The following is a 22,382-nucleotide window of genomic DNA, read 5'->3' as shown; positions in this document are numbered from 1 at the left end:
GAGAGAAAGAGAAGAAAATGGCAAATCGGATTCCATCGTGTGAAAGTTCATTCTGAAACGTGATACTACAAAAAATATCATGTGTTATGCCTACTAGATAATAATTGGATATGGATCTGGCAACGAAAGAGGAAAAACAGCAACAACAGCAAACCTCATCGGAAATCCCATCAACTTGTCGATTGCTGAAAAACTCTAATTTAAAACGAGAGAAAAGAACAGCATTTTTTCATAATTTTCGGTACTTTTTTGTTCTTTATTCAATTGAAGTTTATGTATTTTTATCGCATAAATCTACAACACGAATTAATTTAATATTAACAGTCTTATAACCTAATATACCATGTACACGTTTGCTGTGTTTTACGCTTGCTCTTCGATAATTTCAAGCATGCGTTTCTTCTGTTTCGTTGAGTAAAAATTTTTCTAAAAAAATATATTGATGAAATAAAATGAGGACAAAACCCGATGCGTGGCGGCCGAAGTCAGAGGCCGTACCAAAAATGGTATAAAATGGACAATTGATTTCTTTACCTAATTGTTCACTTGCACAAAACCAAACAAAAACAAATACAATTCCAATTATTACAAATAAACTCTCCTATTCGTTAGTACACGCTTGACCAGTGACTGACCACGTTCGCTGCATCGATTCCGTGTGTGTGCATATGTAAATGCCTGCACCGTTCCTAAATAAATGCTACTCACTTGCAGTTTGCATTTACAATAATAACTCTTCTAAATTTATGGCAACCGTAAAAACTACAATTGTTGTCTTCGTTTCAACTACCTTCTACGCTTCCTTCTTTTTTTTCTTCTCCATAACGGCTGAAATAGTACGTAAACATCTAAGATACAATGTGTCCCCATTTAATAAAATATTTCTAAATAAAATGTAAAAAATGGTTAGAAGAAAATAAATAAATTGGTTTTTGAACTCTTGCAATCTTACATTCGCACACACATTCGCTCGATTCACTCATTCGTTCACTCTCCGCATTCACATTGAGTTTTCTTTTTTTTTATCTCCCAATTGCTATTGTTTTCTTTATTTTAAACATTTAGAATAATTTAAGCTGAATTTTTCTCTGTTGATTTTCTGTTCCGCACACATTCACATTTTCTTTTATTCAATAGGACGTATTATTAGCAATTCTAACTCGGTTCCAGAATGAAAAACACCGTTTTTTTTTACTCGGCTTCAACTTCAGCTAGCGTTTCATGACCAACAGCACTTTTTACAAATTTACCGACTTCCGGATGGTTATCTAAGTTCTCTTTCGTTGAGTCGAATGTGGATTGTGGTGTTTCATTGCCTTTGGGCTGTTCGATGGCTGACAAAATGGATTGCAACAATCCTTCGCTCAGCAATCGCTGATGGTCCGGTGTGTCTATTTCATTATGTTGACTAGCTAATGGATCGGCCGCTTGGAATTGCAATGAGTATGAACCAAGTTGACCTTGAACTGGTATTTCGATTGGTATGGATTTTTGTGCCGAAATTATGTTAAGGCCAGCATTTGATAGGCCTGGCAATTCGGAATATTGTTGTGAATCGGTTGTGTTAGCCGTCGAGTTATTGTTACTAATGCTGTCGATTTGAACGGTGGTTAGTGATTTTTGACTGCCATGTGCAAATGAATCGGCTGGATTGCCAGATGGTGGTGGACCGTAGCTTGAGGACGGCGAATGTTCTTCGTGTGTATTGATGAATGAGTCAAAGCCCGATGATGCACCACTCGAAACAGCGCCCGATGCGGGTGGACCATAACTTGTCAATAATCCTTGTGAACCGGCATTTTGAACGATTTCAAAACTGCTTGATTGACTCACATCCAATGCTTGATTTGGAACACCATAAGCAGTTTGCAACTGTGGGATCGATCCAAATGGATTTGAGCCAAAGGAATATGATCCGCCAGCCAAATTTGGACCATGGCTACACTGTGATGGTGCATACACGAATTGATGGTCGAAATTATTTGCTTTTGGTGTATCCGGATGGAATGGTGCGGCTGGAGCTAATGGCAATGTTTCAAGACCTATATGGGAAATATGGATTGAAATCGTTCAAGAATCAGAATTTCCCGATGGAATTTTTTTTTTCTTTTCAATCGTGTTCTTATCTTCCCATGACTAATTTATCTTTTTCAACTTTTTTGCAATGAAAAATTTATTTTCGAACCGAATCAGGAAAATGAAACAAACCTGCTGGTGGTGGTGGCACTTCATTGGTTGGTGGAGGTAGATAAACACTTGATTGTGGTCGCAATTTGATACCGAATTGATCTTGATGTTTAACGGATTGACCAATTGATTCAAGCAATCCTTGTGGCACTGGTGGCCGGAATGAAACGGGATGTCTTGGTGCGCTCACATGAATTGGATATTGTTTGAAGCTAGACGAACCACTGTATGGATAAGAACCGGGCGGTGTTAGGCCACTTGCTGGTCTTCTATGGAAATCTGGTGCAAATGATTCGGCGGGTGGCAATGAGTACGAATCTTGAATGAAGTTGTTTGAAAGCTGCGAGAGAAAAAAGACACAAATATTCGAAACAGTTAAAATTTGGTAAAATTCAAAAGCAATTTATTTTCGCTTTTAAAAATAAACAAACCTCGATTCCTTCGCTTTTCACAACGTTAATGCTGGTTAATCCCAAACCAGAGGCAATGTCTGATCCTAGCGATCCCAAATTGGCATCGTTGTGGAAGTTTGGTGCTTCAGCAACTGGCAATTGAAGATTGGTTGGAAGTGGCTGAACTGTGAGCGTAGTATCTGCAACCGGTAGAGTGTTAGACGATACAGGTGGAGGATAGCTATTTTCGGGTATTACAGTTTCTATTTGCAACGTGTTTGACGAAATGGGTGGCAAGTAACTATTTTCCGGTGCGACTGATTCAATTGTTGCTGTATTGCTGTTGGCATAACCTTGTTGTAATGGGCCTGGAATTGGTTTCCATCCGTCGCATCCGGCACCTTTGATTGGTTGCGGGAATGATGGTCCATGTGAAATGTGTGCAGGATAGGAAGGTGCTTGAGGGATTGCTGGCAATGTTTGTTGCACTTGCACTTGCACAGTGGGTGGTCCATAGGCAGGAAGAGGTTGACGAAGTGGAGTCGGTGGCAGTCCATATGACTGTTGTGGCTTGAAGCTAACGGCTGGTTTGAGTGGAGGACCGTAGTATGCTTTAAATGGTGGTGCTTGATATTGCGGCTTCGGTGAACCATAGCTTGTGTGCGGCTTAGGTTGTGGTGGACCTAGTATATAATTTAAAATTTATATTTTTAAAAGTGCGACACGTTTGAAACAAATAAATTCGAACCATAGCTCGAATAAGTGATTCACACTAATTGGAATGCGATTTTTTTTTATTTCTGTCCATTTTTCGACCTACTAAACTTTCATTTCAAACTGAATGAATCAGACAAATATTTAATATTTGCACGTGAAATGAGAAATTGCTCCTTATCATCATCTCCATCTATAAGAAATATGGTTAAACATACCGTAAGATGTAGGTGGTTTGGAAATGAAGTATGATTTCGGTGGCACTCCGTATTTTGTGTGCACTTTTGGTGGAATGTAATGGCTAGGAGGTGGAGGTCCATATGATGTTTTTGGTGGTCCATATGACGATTGCGGTGGTCCATATGACGAATGTGGTACATGGCTTGACGATCCGCTGCTACCAAATCCAAGGGTTTCTTTGATTTGATCGAACAATGATAAACTATTGTGACTGTTATGGCTGCTATGATTTATAACCTGATGATGATGATGATTATTGGTTTGAATTTGCTGATGCGAATGAGCTGGCGGAGGTGGGCCGTATTCTATTTGCACCTTTGGTGGTCCGTATTGAAGCACCGGCACGCCTGTTTACGATGTGAAAGTCGAAAATATTTTAATCAAGCTACACATTTTATTTCCCTATCAATTTTTATGGGCTAATATTTTGCACAACACATTTACGCGGTTTAATTTTCTAATAGAAATTTATTGTAAAAATCAATATTTTTAGATGATTTATCATATGAAGCGACTATACATATTATACAATTATGAATAATGTAAATTTTCGCTGAGAGAGCGAAATCGAAATGTAATTTACCATATTCCTTGGATGGTGTTGGCGGCAATGGCGGTCGTTCTGGTGGAGGTGGTGGGTATTTGGCTATGGATGGTGCTCCATAAACTGGTGTTGGCAAAACAATTGTTTGCTGCTGTGGTTGTATCTCCGGTGGACCATATGTTTCGAATGGAGCTTCACGCCGTTCGAGTTTCATCGTGTCGGATTTTGTGTTAATTACTGCGTTGGTCATTGGCAAAGCCAATGCGCAAACTAGTACAATTGCTCGAAATGCCTGAAATCGAAACCACATTGCTTAATTAAGTCAGTCATAACAAGTATGGGAAATATTGATTGAATTGCTTTGGCAGGAATGCAAGTGAAAAAAGTGAATGTCTCTCGCCTCAATTGATGAACTGAGAAAGAAATATTGTATTTCTCGTCTGTGTCGATTACGGTCAAAAGCCGTGTATTTCCGTTTTTTTCTTTCATTTCTTAATAAATTTCTTTTGTTTGTGCTTATTACTTCATTTGATTCGATTCGAGTGACCAATTGATAAATCTATGATCCGCTTCGATTTCATTTTCTTTTGCTGTTCGTGGCCGCTTGCTTGTTCATGCCCATGTACATGAGCATGAGTAATTAGTGAAAGCTGTGTACAGAAAAATCTCCAAGTGCGAAATAGCGAAGAGATTCGTGCACTGCCGAAAAAAGATTAAATGTGTGTGTGTATGAAAATTGCCGATGGCAATTGCCAAATTACAGGTTTTGCCATTTTATTGAGTCAATTCATGCGTTTACATCCGATATGAATATTATACGAAATTACACAATAGTTTTTGTGTCGGGTGATCAATTCATCGGCTGACAATGAACGAGGAAAAACAGAGAGAAAGAGAGAGAGAGAGAATGAAATCAAATGTGAACCACATCGTGTTTAAAATACCCAAACAAAGCAGCTTGTTGTCTTACATTAAATGTTGTATGGATGTAGGGCCGCAAGTGATATTTCGACGAAAAATTCCATTTCGAACCGATCCCACGTGCAAATCGGAAAAGAAAGAAAGCAGACAAAATGGCGCGACGGAGGTGCTCTCTTGTGCATGGAAAAAATAAAGAAAATAAAGAGAATCGAAACCGTTTTAAAAAATAGGTCTTTTGCAAAAAAAATGGCGGCAGAACATGCTTAAACACAGCAGGCGGTAAAGGTGAATCGGAAAATGTGAACTTTAGCGTTAAGTACTTGAGATTGAAAGCGAAAGCGATGAGCCAGCATCATCGTTTTCGTCGGAAACGAGATGGGTCGGTGACGTGGCAGAAAACAAAATCATGAATCGCAATCCATAAGAAAAATAATAATAATTGTATTTATTGTTGGAAATAACGACGGTGACGACGGACAACGACGACGATGACAACGATGATGATGTGCGGTCAAGAATAAAACCGAAAACCCATAATTAAGTGGAATTGGAGCTCAAGTGCGCGCGCGTAATCACATCATCGATTGAAGACAATTTTTACATAGCACAATAACCACCTTTCTTTCGATAGACTATATCTGCTTCGTCGCACATGCGGAACCGAATTCGTTTTTTTCGATAATTTATTGTACTTATAGTCGATAATTCGTTTTTCCCCTCATCATCGTCGTCATCGCCGTCGCTGTCCATTTCCTTTCATTGTTTGACGGGGCTTCATGAAACCAGTTCAATTGAATTGAGCATTACATGATTGATTTGTATGCTCTTTTATTTCGATGGTTATTTTCATCTTTACGTCGTTGATCATACTCACAAAAGCCACAATGACCGACCGAAAGTGACAAGCAAGAATCGAAACGGAATGAACATGACGACGCGATGGAAAGAGAGGAAAAAGTAGCATCAACATCATCTGGTTTCGTTTCGAGAGCACACAGCACAAGCACATATACAAAGAATCAAGTGAAAGACAGACAGAAAGTAACCGATCGATAGTGCGTGTTTTAAAGTAGCTTGTAAATGATCAATCACTTCATTTGCGCGCCGACCGACCGACCGACCGACCGTACCGCAAAATTGAAATTGAAGAGATAAAAGTATCAATTTCCCAATTATTTGCACTGTTGTATTGTTAACGAATGAAACCCTTCGACACTCGTATACAGATATCACATCATTGTTGAATGAAAACTAATTTTGTTGCGGCCACAACCGTCTAATTATCTAATACTTTTAAATCTAATTCATACAAATTGCGGCGATTAAAAGCCCAACACGAAAATCAATTGTTTTTCGCTTGGTTTTCATTTGCGTTGAACAATAAAAGATCGGTGAGTTTTAAACGGTATTTTAGGCTTTTATAAACGCTAAATAATCGTGCAATCGGGGAAAATATAATTAACCACGTAGTTAGCAGAAATGGTTGTCTTTCAAAAAACAAAATATCGCTTTAGATCACGCGAAGAATTATTTCGCATTTTGAGCGGCCGTAATTGGTTTGCATTTGCTCCTTAGTTCGGAACACATTACGTAAGGCTCTCTTCTAATAACAAAAAAATCCAAATTAATTGATATAAATTCAAACGAGCTGAAGAGGGAAAGAAAAAAAGTATGGCGGAATAATGCGCTGTGTGTTTTTTTGGCTCAAAACGGAGGAGAAGAAGAACAACAATGATTATCATCATTCTGCATGGTTTCACAACACGCCATTCATTTGATGTCGTGCCGTAGTTCGTGATCTCGTCAGTTAATTTTTGAAATGTTCTTTTTCGTGATTATTTATGTTACACATAATTCTTGTTGATGTTTTTAAAATCTATCTAGTTTGATTGGCTATATGAACATTGCCATATATATGAAGATTTTTTCCAGACAAATTGTCGTTGTTCACGTTCGCTTTTTTTTCCACAAAACAATTCACCTTTCGAACACGTACACGCTCTTTGATTTTGTTTCGGTGATGTAATTGAATCGTTAAGCATAAATATAATTCAGTTTTTCTTGTTCTTGCCTCTAGCTTGGCTGTGTGCCATCACCGAGCTGGAATTCATCAATCTATTGACGTTATACTCTTTCATATCAGTCATAAATTACGACACAGCAATTAAAAACCAATTTCCAATCAAATCGATCAATGTCGTTGTCGTTGTCGTTGCGGTTGTTGTTGTTGTTTTCATCGAAACAGCAATGGGAGACGGTTTTCATCGCAACTTGATAAAATGCGCATTATTTTTGGATTATAGTCAAAATAGACTGTTTACTGAAAGTCTTAAAATGTTGCACAATGTTTTCGAAAATAAATTCTGGAAAATGTTTCGAAATCGCATCGAGCGAGGCACACACACACACACACACAAAATAATTAATTTAATGCTATGGTTGAATTATATGCTTTTTTCAGTAGCTATTTTGAGAAATTCTGAGAAATGTTTGGCTAGAGAGAGAGAGAAAAAACCTTCAATCATGCTCATTAAGCAGCGACGAGTAAAAATTGTTGATGAAAGCACTTGAAAGATGTAGAAAAAGATGCTTCAACGAAAGAATTAAGCATAAGGTGGTATAGAGAATGTCAAGTATCTGTGCAAAGAGCGAGAGAAAGCTGCTTTAATCATATCGCTTTTTTTCACTGGATGCTGCCGATGCTGTTCACCTGTCTGGATTGAAATCAATGGTGGTGTAATAACAGTAAGCCACTCTGTGAAGCTATCAAGAGCACATTTTCAATGGATGCCACATCAAATTATATGGATATAATGTGCGTGCGTGCGTGCGTGCGTGCTTATGTGTGTGTGTGCGAGGCGCGTGTGATGGCTTTGCAAATGTGATATATTCATGTTAATTGACATTCCCATAAAATTCGGTGAAGAAGACTTAAAATATTAATGATATGAGTAACAGTTTCAATTTTAACCGAAACCCGATGCATATTGCATAACAACTGTGGTTATACGATGAACAAAGTCACTTTTGCTCTCTGCATGTGGCTTTTAGAATTTGAATACATACATATAGTCGTTTGGAAGCATCTAGTTTTAATGAAGAACGAGTCGTTAAATCGAATGTTAAACGAAAATTAATTGTTTTCACTTTGTTTACAAACCAACTTGTCTTGCACAACCAGAGTGCCTTTTCAACTGCGTTCGTTTCTTCTTTTGATTATTCACTTTGCTCACACACACACAAATTGATATAATGACATAGAAAAATCAAATGAACGTTTATTGTGCAGAATCTGTTTTCAGGCTGTTTACGACTTGTCGATTCAATTAGCTATGCTGCAATTTGAATAAATCGATGCAACATTGTAAAAGGAATTTAAACGACTGGGCATTTTATTGAACTAGTTTGTGTTCATAAATGTTCGGTAGGATAATTGTTGTGTTTCAGAAATCTTTTGTGCAATTTATTTTACTTTGAAGTATTAACCCAAATTTGGGTTTTATGTCGACTAATAACTTCTTTTCTATATATCAAGTTTCACTTCTGGTAATGTCTGTGTTCATTGAGTATTCGTTCAAGTAGGTTACTTTGATATGTGTGTGTGTGGTTTGCTCATTGTTTCGTAGCAAAACCACATCCGTCTGACACTATCCTAAATGCCAATATACGATTCAATCGGTAAATGGTGATAATGAAGAGTTTTTGTTACTGTTGGCGCATTTTTTGATTCATACTTCACATGCAACAACGTGAATAGACCGAAATATTTCACCATGAGCCTTTGATTTTCTGTTTCTTTTTCCATGTGCATCATCAAAATGTATCTCATTGCTTTCATCTTATCGTCATTATGGCGGGCCACTACGGGCTCTTCATGCGAAACATTTCGGTTAGTTTGTGTTGTGCAATCGCCATAGTAGTCAGCACTGTTGCTGCCTTTTTTTGTGTTCTGCGCATATAATTTTCGCATCAGAGCTTTTTTTGTGTAAAAATACGCTGAAGGCCAACGCACTGGCAGCCTCAAACACACACCAAATGCGCGAAATAACAAAAGCCGATAAAAGATAATGTTTCTTTTCATTTTGTGGCGGCGTGTAATAAAATTGGGCTCACGAACGCAATCCGACAATTGCAAAAACGTTTTTATGGTTCAGTATCATTTGAAATGTTTTCTGTACCTATATATATATATACTGTACTGCACCCGTATAATCGTTGCAAAGTTTATGTGTTAAAATATTCGGAAATGTGTAAAAATAGAAAGTTTTGGTTGTCATCATCATCGTGATGTGGTCGTTGGTTCGTTCTTTTCGTAATGTCATCATTTGGTTGGCGGTACGATTCGGTCGCGCGGAGCGGTGCGCACACACGCTTTTGCAAACACATCACACTCCTCGGCAACGATAATGAATATTTAAGTACAGCAAACAAGCAAGGTCTTTTCTCCGTCACTGTCTCAGCCAGTGGATCTTGTCTAAACGCTCAAATAACACAAATACTGTTCACAGACTCGTACACGCCGCCAGTCGCACGAACATTCGATGTGAATGACCAGTGAGAATCACTTGGACATTTTCTTTGCCTCGTAATCCACTCATTATCCAAAGCGGTCGGTTCTCTTTGCCCTGAACATCATCACAGTGTTTAAGCATATTTATTTTGTATTTCGTAGTTTTATTTCTATGTTTTCATTTTCATATGATTATTACTTCTTTTTATTTCTCATCTCATGGTGCATTTCTCCCATGGAATGCCTCCTCATTCAGCATATTTCAGACTATTTCGTTGGCATTTTTAATTAAGCAGCCCGGAGAAATGGAAAATTCCAATGCAGCGCAAGAAAAGAAGTGGAAAAAACAACACAAATTCACAAATATTTTAAAAATTATGTGATAAGTTTTCTAAATAAAAAAAAACACACACACATACATAGCAATGTTGTTGGTTTTTGCCAACGGCCGAACAACATTCGACTCATCTATCGCTCTCTTGTACCACTGCTCGTTGCAAAATGAATTTCATTAACGCCATTTGTCTTGCTCTCTCTCTCTCTCTCTCTCTCTCTCTCTCTCTCTTTCTCTCTCTCTCTCGGAATACTCATTATGAGCGAAGAAAACAACAATTCAGTGTGCTTTTCGAAGAGTTTGGCGAAATGAAAACTTGACATTCAAGCACTACTGCTTATTATTGATTGAGCGAAGTGTTTTCATTTGTTGGTTATGCCAAATACCATCATTCGATTGCACTGAAATTATTTTCAATTTGTGGGTTGGTTAACTTGCAAATTTGTCTAATGGACAAGCACTTCGCCGAATGTGCTGAACGGTGTTTTGAACCGAAATGAGCTGCGATGATTTCGTTTCGGACGCATGACGTTTTGACTATGAATCCATAAATTTTGCGACGAGTCTATAACCAAAAGACCAATGCACTGCATTTGTGTCGACAGTGCTTAATGCATGAGCGAGAGACATCAAAAACACAGTTCGCCTATGAATATAACATAAGCAAATAACTTAATCATCATTCAAATTTATTTGCCATAAAAATGCAAAAAAATAGCGTCATTCGAAGACAACATCGCAGAAGAAAAAAATATGCATGGCTTTGTCTCGACACCATACCCTCAAGCTGCGACATGAAGCACATTAAAAATACTGAAAAATATCGTAAAATACGTTTTATTAGCCATGCTACAACGAGACTAGCTTTGCCATTAAGCGGACAAATTCTACGAAATACTAATTGGCAACGCATTTCACTGGCTATATGTACAGATACACTCACAATGTGAGTCATTAAAAATTGCGATATGCTAAAATTGTGACATTTATTACTTGCACTTACTTTTTTAAAAAGAACTTTGCACCCGCGAGTGAGTGGGAATCGACTCTCCCTTTTGACACGAAGATAACACGAAAAATGAAATTCCTCCTACAACTTCTACTTTAACCAATTTCCCTAATTGGAATCGAATTATGTACGCGCATAACTGCAGAAATTGCACGTTTTACCAATTCTCTTACAAATCACTCTCCTTTTCTCATCCTTTTCCCTCTCTCTTTCTCCAATTCATTTGTGATAGAACAAAAAAAACCTCACGAATAAAAACTTTTGATTCAATATTAATATTTTTGTTTTCGCATTGACTGGGCGCTTTCTTATTCATTTAATGCAATGGTTTGCACTTGGAAGCAGAAGCTGGGAAGTTCATTCAGAAATCGGATGCTGAATAAAACTTCCATTTGAAATTCAAAGCGGAATCGCTGTAGAAATCTGCATTAAATTGGATTTAAATCGAAACGTGAACAGCAAAAATTGAGTTCAAGTAACCGTAGTTTTTGGCGCACCTCTGCATTCATAAATTCACCATCGTTTGAAAGATTTTGTGTGTGAGAGAAGACAAAAAAACGTCGAAACTTTTTCCAATGGATTTTCAATTTTATTCTTTCGCAATGTTCGTATCTAATTACTTATAGAAATTCTTCAATATTTTCAAATTGCATCCGAAAAAAGCGAGCGTACAACCGTTTTAAGGGTTGCACGAAGCGAAAGAAGGAAAACATAAATGTTGCGAGAAGAACGCAAAGGGAAATCAATGCTAAATTCCAATTACTTTGAACGTATTTTCATTCTCTTTGTGGAACATCGTTAGTTTCTTGAAATGTTTCAGCTGCAGCAGCAGCAGCCGTACCTTCAACGCGTTTTTATACCCGAGAACTTTTCTTTTATTCCCTTGCAATGGGGTGAAAAACGAAACGAATTGGCTATTTTAAGTTGGTGTCGCTGTTTTTTCTCTCTTTTTCTATTTCTGCTTCGTCTTCGGTTATTCGTGTAATTATTTTCAAAGATTAACCGCGTGCTTTTTATTTCTTCTCATTTGTGAAAATCCAACATAATCATTTTATATAATGAGGCAGATCGCTGAGTGAGCTAATGATGATGTTAGTTGCTTTCTTTCATTTGCTATCGCCCCAAAACGCTTTTGTTCCGTTTTTCAGTCCAAGCTTCATTCGTCCATTAATTAACCGATTCATTTGAGACGGTGTATTTGTGTTGCTTTGGATGTAGTTTCTTTTTGTTTGTGTACCAGATTCGCCCGCATTTTTCAAAGACACTTTTTTGTGCAATTTATTGAATGTGCTGCGATGTAATGAACCTTCGCCAGTGCAACCGAAATGCAAAGACTGTATTATCTAACAATCGATTTTCGGCTACCTTTCTTTGCTAATCCCATTCGCAGCACTTAATTCGATTTATGTTTCGGATTTCGGTCACACCGTTTAAAATTGATATGAAAAGAAACAAAAGCAGAGAAAAATTCTTCACAATTTCACTGATTAATACACATACATGCACACGAACAATGGGGTTCGGAGCAATTAAAAAAAAAGCTACGCCGATTTTGTAACAGATCTTTTGTTTTCAATCAAATGTGATAAATTGGTGCTGAAAAGCGTTACGTCGTTCATTTTATCGGTACTATTACAATCTTGGCGTCTTCTCACGTGATTTATATGCGAACCATTTGAATCGCATTATTCAAGCAAGATGAGAATTGAAACAAAGACACCAACTAAAATGATTGTGGGTGCGATGGTTATGCAAGTTTTGTTCGGTTGACCATTCAAATGGAATGGACCACGATTATCTATTGCATTGTTATATTAGTTTTGTAATCAGAAAAGCACTGACCACTTGCCGTCTGCCGAAACGCAACTATTTGGCAACGATGACGATACCGTAACCTTCGGGTACAGTATGGTTGCTGCCTCAGTGTCTGAATAATTTTTCTGCTACAGTTTTTGCACATTTTTTTTTCTGATTGATGTTGATCGCATTTTGAATGTGAAACACACATGATTGCACATGAGTTTAAACCGTAGAAAATCACATACATATCCAAACCAAATTGTATCGAACGTTTTATTGTAAATTGTGTTTTTCTTCGCAATATCGATTTTTCCACCTTGTCATTTTTATATTTTAAATTGAAATTCATCACATTTCACATATTTTTCGTCCGCACAATAGCCAACAGGGAAAAAACACGTCGATAGAAAGAGAGAGAGGGATGAGGTGCGAGATAAACTCAAATGCATTATGATTGAAGAGCATTGTTTGTCGTGGTGTTTGATTTAAACGCTTTTGTTTGGCCGGAAGAATGGAAATCGATTGGCGTTAAATACCATCGAATCGCAATCAGATTATTCGGCCGAAAAACTCTGATTAAAATTTTGCGGAATTTTCCTGCTGAAGTTTTGCAACATTGAACACCGTACAACCGAATCAATGCCAACAATCAGTTGTCATTATGCTCGCAACACACAATCGAACCGCGTACTATTCCAATTGAACCATTAACATTTCATTTTTGTGTTTAAATATTTTTATTCTCGGAATGAAGCTCAGAGGGAACATTTTTTTGTTGAATTTGGTGTGAATTTTCGGGAATAAATTTCTCATTTTAAATGTCATTGATTTGAGCGAAAATGCACATTTTTCGATGATGCTCAGCATTGAATGGGAAAATAAATAGAGAAATAAATGACGAAAAACGCAGAATTGATGAATGAAATCAAAAAAATCCGACACTTTACAACGGCACCTGACTGATGCCCACTAAATTTTTGTTACATTCGATGCAATTGTCTTTTTTTTGCGAGTATATGTACGGAGCACAATGTCAATTTACAAACTAATAGAGCAAAACGTTGTGCCGGTTACCGTGTAGTGAATTTGTTAAAAACTCACGACGAATTCGACATGCAAAAATATTTGTTTGTTGTGTACGCGTGCATTTTGCAAAATGAAGCGTCAAACCCCAATCGTGATCAGCATTTTTCCATTGATGGGAAAATGCGGTGTGCAACACATCCAAACAAGAACTGAATTAAATACAATAATCAAGTTGAACATGTGTTTTTTACGTGTTAAGCGACACCTTTCAAACTTTTTTTCCTACCGAAAAATGAGATTTAATGATGGATTTTTTGTTTCTGGATTGTTTGTTCGTTTTTTTTTGCGGTGCAACATCAATTGTAGCTGCAACATGATGAAAATACATCGATTGAGGGGAAACAACAAGGTGGATATGCTGATTGAATGCATAATGAATGAAGTGTATATTTGGTAAAGGAATGATCGAACGGTTTCATTTTTGGTCATGAAATCTGGCTATAAATATCCACAGAAAAAGTGTATCACAAATGGCTTCTACAGCATTGGACAGCTTCAACCGTGCGAAACACCACTTACCGACTTTCAATTTTCACTTTAACTCTTTGGCTCATCAGATAACTGTTGTATGGTTCAAAAGAGAAAAAATAAACGGCCCAGTGATTTGATATTGGTGACCAAAACTTGAGCGTCACATTCATTGATTCATTGAGCCATGCTTGGCATATTTTATCACATGCTCTTACTCCATCACTTTGATGATTCGTTTTTGCACATATACACGGAGTTTGTGTTTTCGCAAATATGCAAAACTTTGATTTGGCTAAGTGTGTCGCGTTGGTCGCTTGCGCGCATCCGAACATCAAACCGCATTGACAAATGTGCATGAAAGCAAAAGTCATCCGATTTTATGGCGGTATCTTGTTTCTTCTGTGTTTTTATTTATCTCGGTTCTTTTTTTTCGGACATCCGCTTTAATGGGGTACAGAAACCGAAACCGAAACCGAATGAATGTATGAGCATTAGCACCGAGCATTCACAAAACGCTGATAAAATACGCCAATGGCAAAAGAAGCCAAAACAGAAACAGAAACCGACTGAAAAAGAGCAGTAAGTAGGCATGACATGAACACTGTCATTCACTTTCACTGTGTACCGCTGTGCATATATGCAAACACCCGACGTGAATGCCGTCATCGCAGCGAAGCGACACATCGACTTTTTCTTTCTTTTTACGCATTTTTTTTTTCTCGAGTAAATGCTGTGTACACGCATTTCGGTCCATTTCTGACAATTTTTTTTCCTTCTTCGCTTTGTAGAATTTCAATGGTGACGAGAAAGAGCGAGAAAAAATTCACATTTCGTATGCAAATCTGTTGCTCTGTTTGGTCTTCAACATGTCTCCTACATCGTCAGATTGTTTGCTTTTTGCTCTTGTGCATATAATTTTTTTTCCTGCATTATTCATCTGCATGCACGAGCAATTTTGATGCTTTGATTGCTTGTTTTCCGTTCAACTATTTCACTCAATTTGCCGATGAGTTTTTCAGCTCCATCCTCGGAATACTAACGTGCTAAATGGGTTGAGTCAATTTGCACGCGGTAATCGAATGAAATTCCTGGTATTTTGTACGATAATAAATCGCGCGCGAGCGCGTGCAATTAATGTCTCCACCTGTGATTTTCTATTTGAGATATGTGAAATGTTCACGAATAAATTTTATGGGTTTTTTTTTCTCGCTCAGCCACATTTTGGTGTGGTAAATAATCCATAAAACTATCCATAATTATGACGGATTATGGCAATTGGCGATTAGAAATTACAATCGGACGAGAGATTTTATGCTTTCCACGCCATTTTTTACGATGTGTTAATTGTTAAAATGGCATTAGACAGACGTGCATCAGCATATTACATTAGTATAGTAAATTTTGCGGCATCGATACGTTTTAGAGCCCTCAGACTTTTTTTTTGTCAACGATCTGTACGTGTAATCACATTTCGCATTATTCAAATGACTAAAGCGTTTCTTTTTTTATGTGCACGTTTGAAATATAGGCACAAAAGCCATTAGGAACGACGCGACCGAAATTATGCTCTAATACGTTGTTGTTTCGTAAAACAATGCAGGCGATAAATCGGTGTGTGTATTATGTAAGTTTCAGTCGTGAGCACCAATCGTAATCAAAACAGATGAGTTCTATGAAGCATTGACACTTTTTACATGCACTTTGCACATTGTAAATACGCAAACAATGAAATTGTTTAACATCAACCGCAAATGTTGATACTTTTACTTTCCGCGAAATGAGGAATGTGTTTGGTTCACTTGGTCAATATGGTCATTAATATTGCATTTTCTTTGTGCCGTTCTTTGGTTGTTTTTCGAATTATAAAATGAAAAAAATGCATTTAAATATAAAATTGGAATTGTGTGATTCACCGCTTTCAACATTTGGTCAGTGGAAATTACCATTTTCATAGGCACAGGGGTGGGTTCTATTCACAGATGGAAATAAATGAAAATATGTGATTGCAATGCAGGTAAAAACGATGATAGCCACTGTTATTTCGCGAAAAAGTATTTAAATGAAAAATTTAAAAACTTTGATGGATCATCCCATTTTTCCACAGAATAACAAGAGGAATCCCTGAAAAATACATGATTATGCTCTTGTGTGCCAATGGTTTGTCCACTTTTTTCTGCTGATCAATGGGAATATTTTATAAAAGCAATGAGTGGATATGGAAGCGGCTTTTAATATAATATATCATAAAGTAGAGCATTCCGGTGATGAAGTGCCACCAAAACAAATATTAATTGTGCATTGCATCATGCTGTTTGCGTTATTATTTGCAATGTAAAATAGCCGCAAAACCTGCAGATAATTTGAGTATACGTTTTTTATGTTTTACCATTTTCAAATGGATTCCCATTCGAATTTGTGTAAATTCATGGGAATAATTGTATGGTATATCCAGAATATCGATGGATTTTCATTTATTCGTGCAAATTGGGTTCCCGTGACCGATGTTGTTACGTTATTGTTCAATTCCACTGAAATTAGCTAGTCAACAATATCCAACTAACCTAATGAACCGATGTTATTCGTGAAAATTTTCGAGACAAACAAACGGAATAATGAAGCAATTAGATTTTCAACTTTTCGTTGCACCGACTAAATAATTCATGCACAAATATTACGATTTGATCTCAATGAATAGAGCATTAAATACGAATGTGCATTTATATTTGCATGGTTTTTGATAAATGCCTATACAAATGCCCAGTTCAGTTACGCATTGAACTGCGTTTGTGACATCCATTGTTCGATAGTGTAAAACCAATCTTATTCGTTCGTTGATTATGTTACAGGCTACAGCGCATTGTATGTGGTCGATCTATTCCAGTTGTTATAAAATATTTGCGGTTTGTGTACATCCGAAAAAGTTACAGCTCAACCGAATCGATATTTTGATTAAAGTCTAAACCGAAGAAATTACCGAAAATGAAACAGCACCAAACACGGCATTGCATTTTAGTGCACCTGAAATAACTGATAGGTCAACCGAACTGAATATTGAAATACCACCGAAATTGGTTTGGATTCGTTTTTCTGGTTTTGTTTCATTCGATTAGAATTTGTAATTTTTAATTGATTCACTTTACAATAACCCATTCGACAAATAATCCACCCAATTTTAATACTTTAATCCGGCGAATAAATCAAATTTTAATGGCCTTTTTCGATATTGATGGTGTACATTGTCTATTTATCGCGGAAATATTTGCCCACCACGGGCTAGTGGTCAATGGATCCTTTGGAAAAAGCTAATTATTATTGAATGCGAAAAATTGAGTTGATTATTAATTGGATTGAATTCGGATGAATTTTAGTTATCCATTTATTGATTGGTGTTGAATTATCCCAGGTTTTTTTTCTAGTTCATTGTTGAATTATTCCCGAATTAAATCCAAGTTTTTTTAGTATAAATATGTGATTTTGAAACAGCTTGCGATTGCTATAGATGATTTATGTGTATTCAGAGCCGTAAGCGACATGCATGCAACAGATTCGCGAAATCGATAACACTAAACACAAAGCTGTGTAAATTTGTGCGTGCTGTTGAATACACATTAGCCTGAATAATAAATGATGAAAAATGATCTAAAAAAATGGATTCCGAATCTAATGGTACGAACGAACATACACGCAAAATTCCCAAATTCGCGATTTTTTTCTCTCATTCGCCGCGAAATTTTTAGGCAGGTTAGGCAAACATTGCGAAAAAAAATGTAATGAAATAATTTTTCGTTTCTCACATAATTGAATAATTTAGTGATTGTTTTACAAGTGAATTTTTGTCCAATGCGAAATAGCCGCGCTGACGAAACATTGTCGACATACACACACACGCACACACATACAATCGGTGTGTGCGCGACACAGACGCATAATTTGTTTTTGAAACACGATTTGTGATTAAAAAAAATCAAATGAATTATTCACTTTTCGCAAAATGTTTTTAATTTGTACTGGGGGACCCTAGGTTTTGGTTTGTTTTTTGGGTCATGTAACGAAAGACAATGCACAATGCGACATGGGAACATTTCCAGCTCTATAGAAACGATAGAGCGGCAATTAATGTTGCGAGAGAGTGACTCCGGCTGGCGCCATATCAACCATTTCATTCCTCCGATTTTTCCCTCGACACCGAAAAATGCAGACAACTTGGTAGAAAGTCCCATATATGACATAACGAATTGATTGCGCATCAATTTTAAACAATTTGATGCGGCTTTCGAATAGCAAAAAAAACAACCAAAATCACTCTAATGTTTCGATTGTAACGATTCGCATTTATCAAATCAACGAATATAATACTTTCGTTCAAAATGAAATGTTCATTTAAAATAAAACTAGTGTTTGAAATACGAAGGAAGGGGCTTGCCGTTTTATTCACGGAAAATTGGGCGATTTGAAAGCGAAATGGTTGAAGCCACACGAAAATACCAAATTATTGCTCCCTTTTCTTCACGGAACTAATCACACCCATTTCAATCTCTTCTCTTTTTGTTCACCATACAGATGGGATCATCAAAGAAAGCAGAATAAATAATACCGATATCGGATTCGAAGAGTAAATGCACCCAGTTGGTAGTCACAGCAATGTAAATTTACGGCCACACCGACTGATTTCGATAACTTAATTAATGGAAATGGTGAAAATGTGGTTTTCATTTCCCAAAATTCCAGTTTATCGGTCTTATCGCTGATGATTCGCCATCTGATAACCCGCATCAAATTCGCGATTTATTCATCTTTTGTTTTTCCATGGTATAATATCTAAGACAAAATAGTCACGCGATTGCCGGCAATTTTGTGTGGATGTGTATCTCCTTCTGTTTCGTCTATCATCTTCAAAAGCAACAAAGTTGCATTCATGTAATCGGTTCCAATCTATGCACGCCAACACAAAGAGCGCGATTCCATGGGAAAATTCAACCAATTTATGCATTAAATAAAATGCTGCACAGAGCAATAACATTTCTGCGTAACACGGAACACACACACACACCGCCGAGACGCTGTTTTATGTTGTTTCTTTCTTTTCAGATATGATTAAATTAAAATTTAATATTTCTGCAATTCGTTTCCGTTTTGTTGTATTGTTTTCCCGCTCACATTCTCTTGACATTGTGAATTTATAGTTGTTGTTGGTTTTTGGGGTGCGCCATCATTTACAATTGGTAACAAAAAATTTACCAGTCATTAAAGTTGGACTCGCGTTCCAATTGCCACCTGAGAAAAGATGCTATTTGTATGCAGATGAAAAAAAAAATTTCTTTTCATTTAATTACATATATTGAATTGATAGCACTGTTAGTCATTAAGTGGCTTGGTGCTTTGGCATGGCGCCTCCAGTCGTTTGCCACTTATTTTTCTCGTTGTTTGCTTGCGCTCTGAGATCACTCATCAAAGAAAGAAGCGAAAAAGAAATAGTTTTTACTCTCATTTTCCATTCACACACCTCCAACGTAAGGAAAATAAGAAACAACAAGTTGAACTTGGGCTCTTTTATGTTGAATAACTTCTTCTAGAGAGGAAAAAGATATCATTACACATACCAAGTGACTGTGTGGAAGAAGGAAGAAAAAAAAAATGCAAAAGGTAAAGCCATTTCAAACGGCACATAATTATGATGCTAAGGCAATAATAGCGAAAATAGACGATTTGCAACACAGTTGAGTGTCGGCTGAAATGATGATCGCGGAACCAAGGAACGAAATGAATCGAAAAGAAAGAAACAAAACGACATGCGCACGTCGGAATAATCGCAATGGCTTAAATGAGAAACGTAGGTTAAAAAAAAATTGGAGCCTGTGATTAAATTAAGTAATTTTCACATAGAAGTAATAAAATAAATGACTCAAACTGTTTCTCTTTTTTTTCGTACACAGATGCTATTTGCACTTCAGTTCGTTAGATAAATAAGCGTCGAGGAAACGGTTTTCGTTATAATTTTGCGTGCAATTCAGAATATAATCGGTGTTTGGTCTGGGCTTTTCGTCAGTTTGCTATCGATTTTGATTATGAGCACGCGCGCTCGCTTTGCTCGCACACACACACACCGATAATTTGCAAATTGTTACTTTCTAACATAAAATTAACACGCGGAACTAACCAACCAGCAAGCCGTCGATTGAAGTGCGCAGGTTGTGTGTGCGTGTGTGGAAAGAAATGCTCAGATGTCATTAAAGTAATAATCGACGAAAAAAGCGACTGAATATTTTGTGCATTAAAAATGGTGATTGATTCGCAATTACGCACCAGAGAGAAAAAAGAAGGCATCGAATCAAACGGCATCTATTATTCGGAATTATTGAAGCGGCAAACTGCAGCCATTGTCATTAATGAAATTCAAATGAATACATACCGGAGTTTTCTCTTTTCCATTGCTCGCTCATCACCGTCTACACTCATACATTTGACAATTTTGCGAATGCTTTGCAACGACCTAATTTGAATAATCTGAATGAAAATCAAACATCGAACGAGAACAGACGACATACAAGACGGGGAAAAAATGTGTCGCGGACAAGCCAACGTCACATGCAGAAAGTGTGTACACACACAAAGCGAAAATGGCATGAAGACAAAGTGAAGCAAAGGTAAACAAAGAGATAACAAAAACGAAATAAATAACGAAAGAGAAAAAAACTGAAAATATGTGCTGAAAACTCATAAAAATGCTAATGATCCATTCACGAAACCAGAAGAGAAGCATCGGTAAACATAGAGACAGAGAGAGATAGGGAAGAATTCAGCTCGTGCTGGCTGGAAACGCCAAGAGACAAGAGAGTGCCACAGGCTACCAATCAACGTAAGAATTGAGCAAACAAACAGCAAAATTGAAAACACGGAATAAACGGTGTCAATCCGAAATGAACAAAGCGAAGAAGAAGAAAAAAGTAGAAGACGTTCCAAAGTGATACGAATCTGAACGATTGTGTTGACAGTGGCTAGAGACTCTTGTGTTGAAGAATTAGCGCAAACCATGATTTATTACATCCAATACAATAAAATGGTAACGACAAAATTATCCAAGTTACAAAGAATGGAATGGTACACGTGCGCTCGCGCGCGCAACATGCATAACATAGTTAAGTGAATTTACGATGTAAGTCAGGTTCCGTACTATTGTCGATCGAAAGAAAAAACCCACTGCTTAAAACACTAAACATAGAAGTTGATGTCATAAACTAGCGAAATGAGCTGTAAAAGAATATTGCGTTGTGAACGACCTTAGTCTCGATTCACTGTTTTTGGATATATATATATATATTCGATGCAAAATGCATTGGATGTTCATTTTATTACACCATTTTCATCGTTGCCGATGCGCTCCGATTGATGCAATTGCATCGTATTACGACACAATACAAAAATAGACTGAACGCCATTTGTATGCAGCTCACGAATTCAGATGGGTTTCATGGGCCATAACTGATGTATGGGTACATCTCATCGAATCGGTGATAGACATGAAAAACAATGCCATCAGCCAGCGGCAGGAGGTGGTGGCGGTACAATCAATAGGTCTCATTTAATTAAGAGCAAAATAAAAGTTAGATAAGTTCTACTGTCTTGGCTGTCTGCTGCTAAATGCGCACCGAAAAACTTTCAGGCATTTACCGAAAAGTTTCAAGTCAAACACCGTACATTTCAAATGATTGACAAACAAAAGAACATTAAACTAACTTGTTATTGAATTAAGAACGTCGGGAGTAAGTGGAAATGGAGGAGTCGATCGAAACAGCATGAAGCAGCACTATCAATTGATCAAAATCGATTCTAAATATTTTATCAAGATATTCGTCAGTGGTGCATAACAAACAGCGCAAACATTCCCAATTTCGACGAAGAAAAAACCAAAGTCGAGCAAAATGGTTATGGCTTCACATTGACGTTGTTCTGCTTGATGCTTTGATTGATGGAATAGATTTCGCGTTGACATTAATGCGATGATACCGTTAACAGTAGCCAATAGATTCACGCTATCATTTATCATTCGCATGAATTTATTTATAACGCTTTCGGTATTGCTCTCACAACACGGAACACATTCACACACACACACACACACACACACACAGAGAGAGAGAGAGAGAGAGAGAGAGAGAGAGAGAGAGAGAGAGAGA

General features: G+C 37.2%; 1 protein-coding gene across 3 annotated transcripts in view; it reads right to left on the bottom strand.

The window, feature by feature from the left end:
* Positions 1-224: 224 nt before the first annotated feature.
* Positions 225-22,382, bottom strand: part of LOC129573580 (uncharacterized) — a 26,228-nt gene continuing 4,070 nt past the window's right edge. For 2 of the 3 annotated variants that reach the window (XM_055454268.1, XM_055454259.1), the window contains exons 2-6: positions 4,117-4,369; positions 3,512-3,880; positions 2,619-3,262; positions 2,209-2,527; positions 225-2,042 (exon numbers count right to left, since the gene is read on the bottom strand). In XM_055454268.1, the coding sequence (XP_055310243.1) occupies positions 1,192-2,042; positions 2,209-2,527; positions 2,619-3,262; positions 3,512-3,880; positions 4,117-4,369 (2,436 nt within the window). In that variant the 3' untranslated portion in view covers positions 225-1,191. Of the gene's footprint in view, positions 2,043-2,208; positions 2,528-2,618; positions 3,263-3,511; positions 3,881-4,116; positions 4,370-20,617; positions 20,635-22,382 lie in introns of those variants that run through there. The other variant, XM_055454276.1, reaches the window with a different exon arrangement.

This window comes from Sitodiplosis mosellana, unplaced genomic scaffold, assembly GCF_009176505.1.
Source record: "Sitodiplosis mosellana isolate CC-2019 unplaced genomic scaffold, AAFC_SMos_1.0 Smas_scaffold_1, whole genome shotgun sequence".
NCBI lineage: Eukaryota > Metazoa > Arthropoda > Insecta > Diptera > Cecidomyiidae > Sitodiplosis > Sitodiplosis mosellana.
This window is presented reverse-complemented; position numbering and strand designations above follow the sequence as displayed.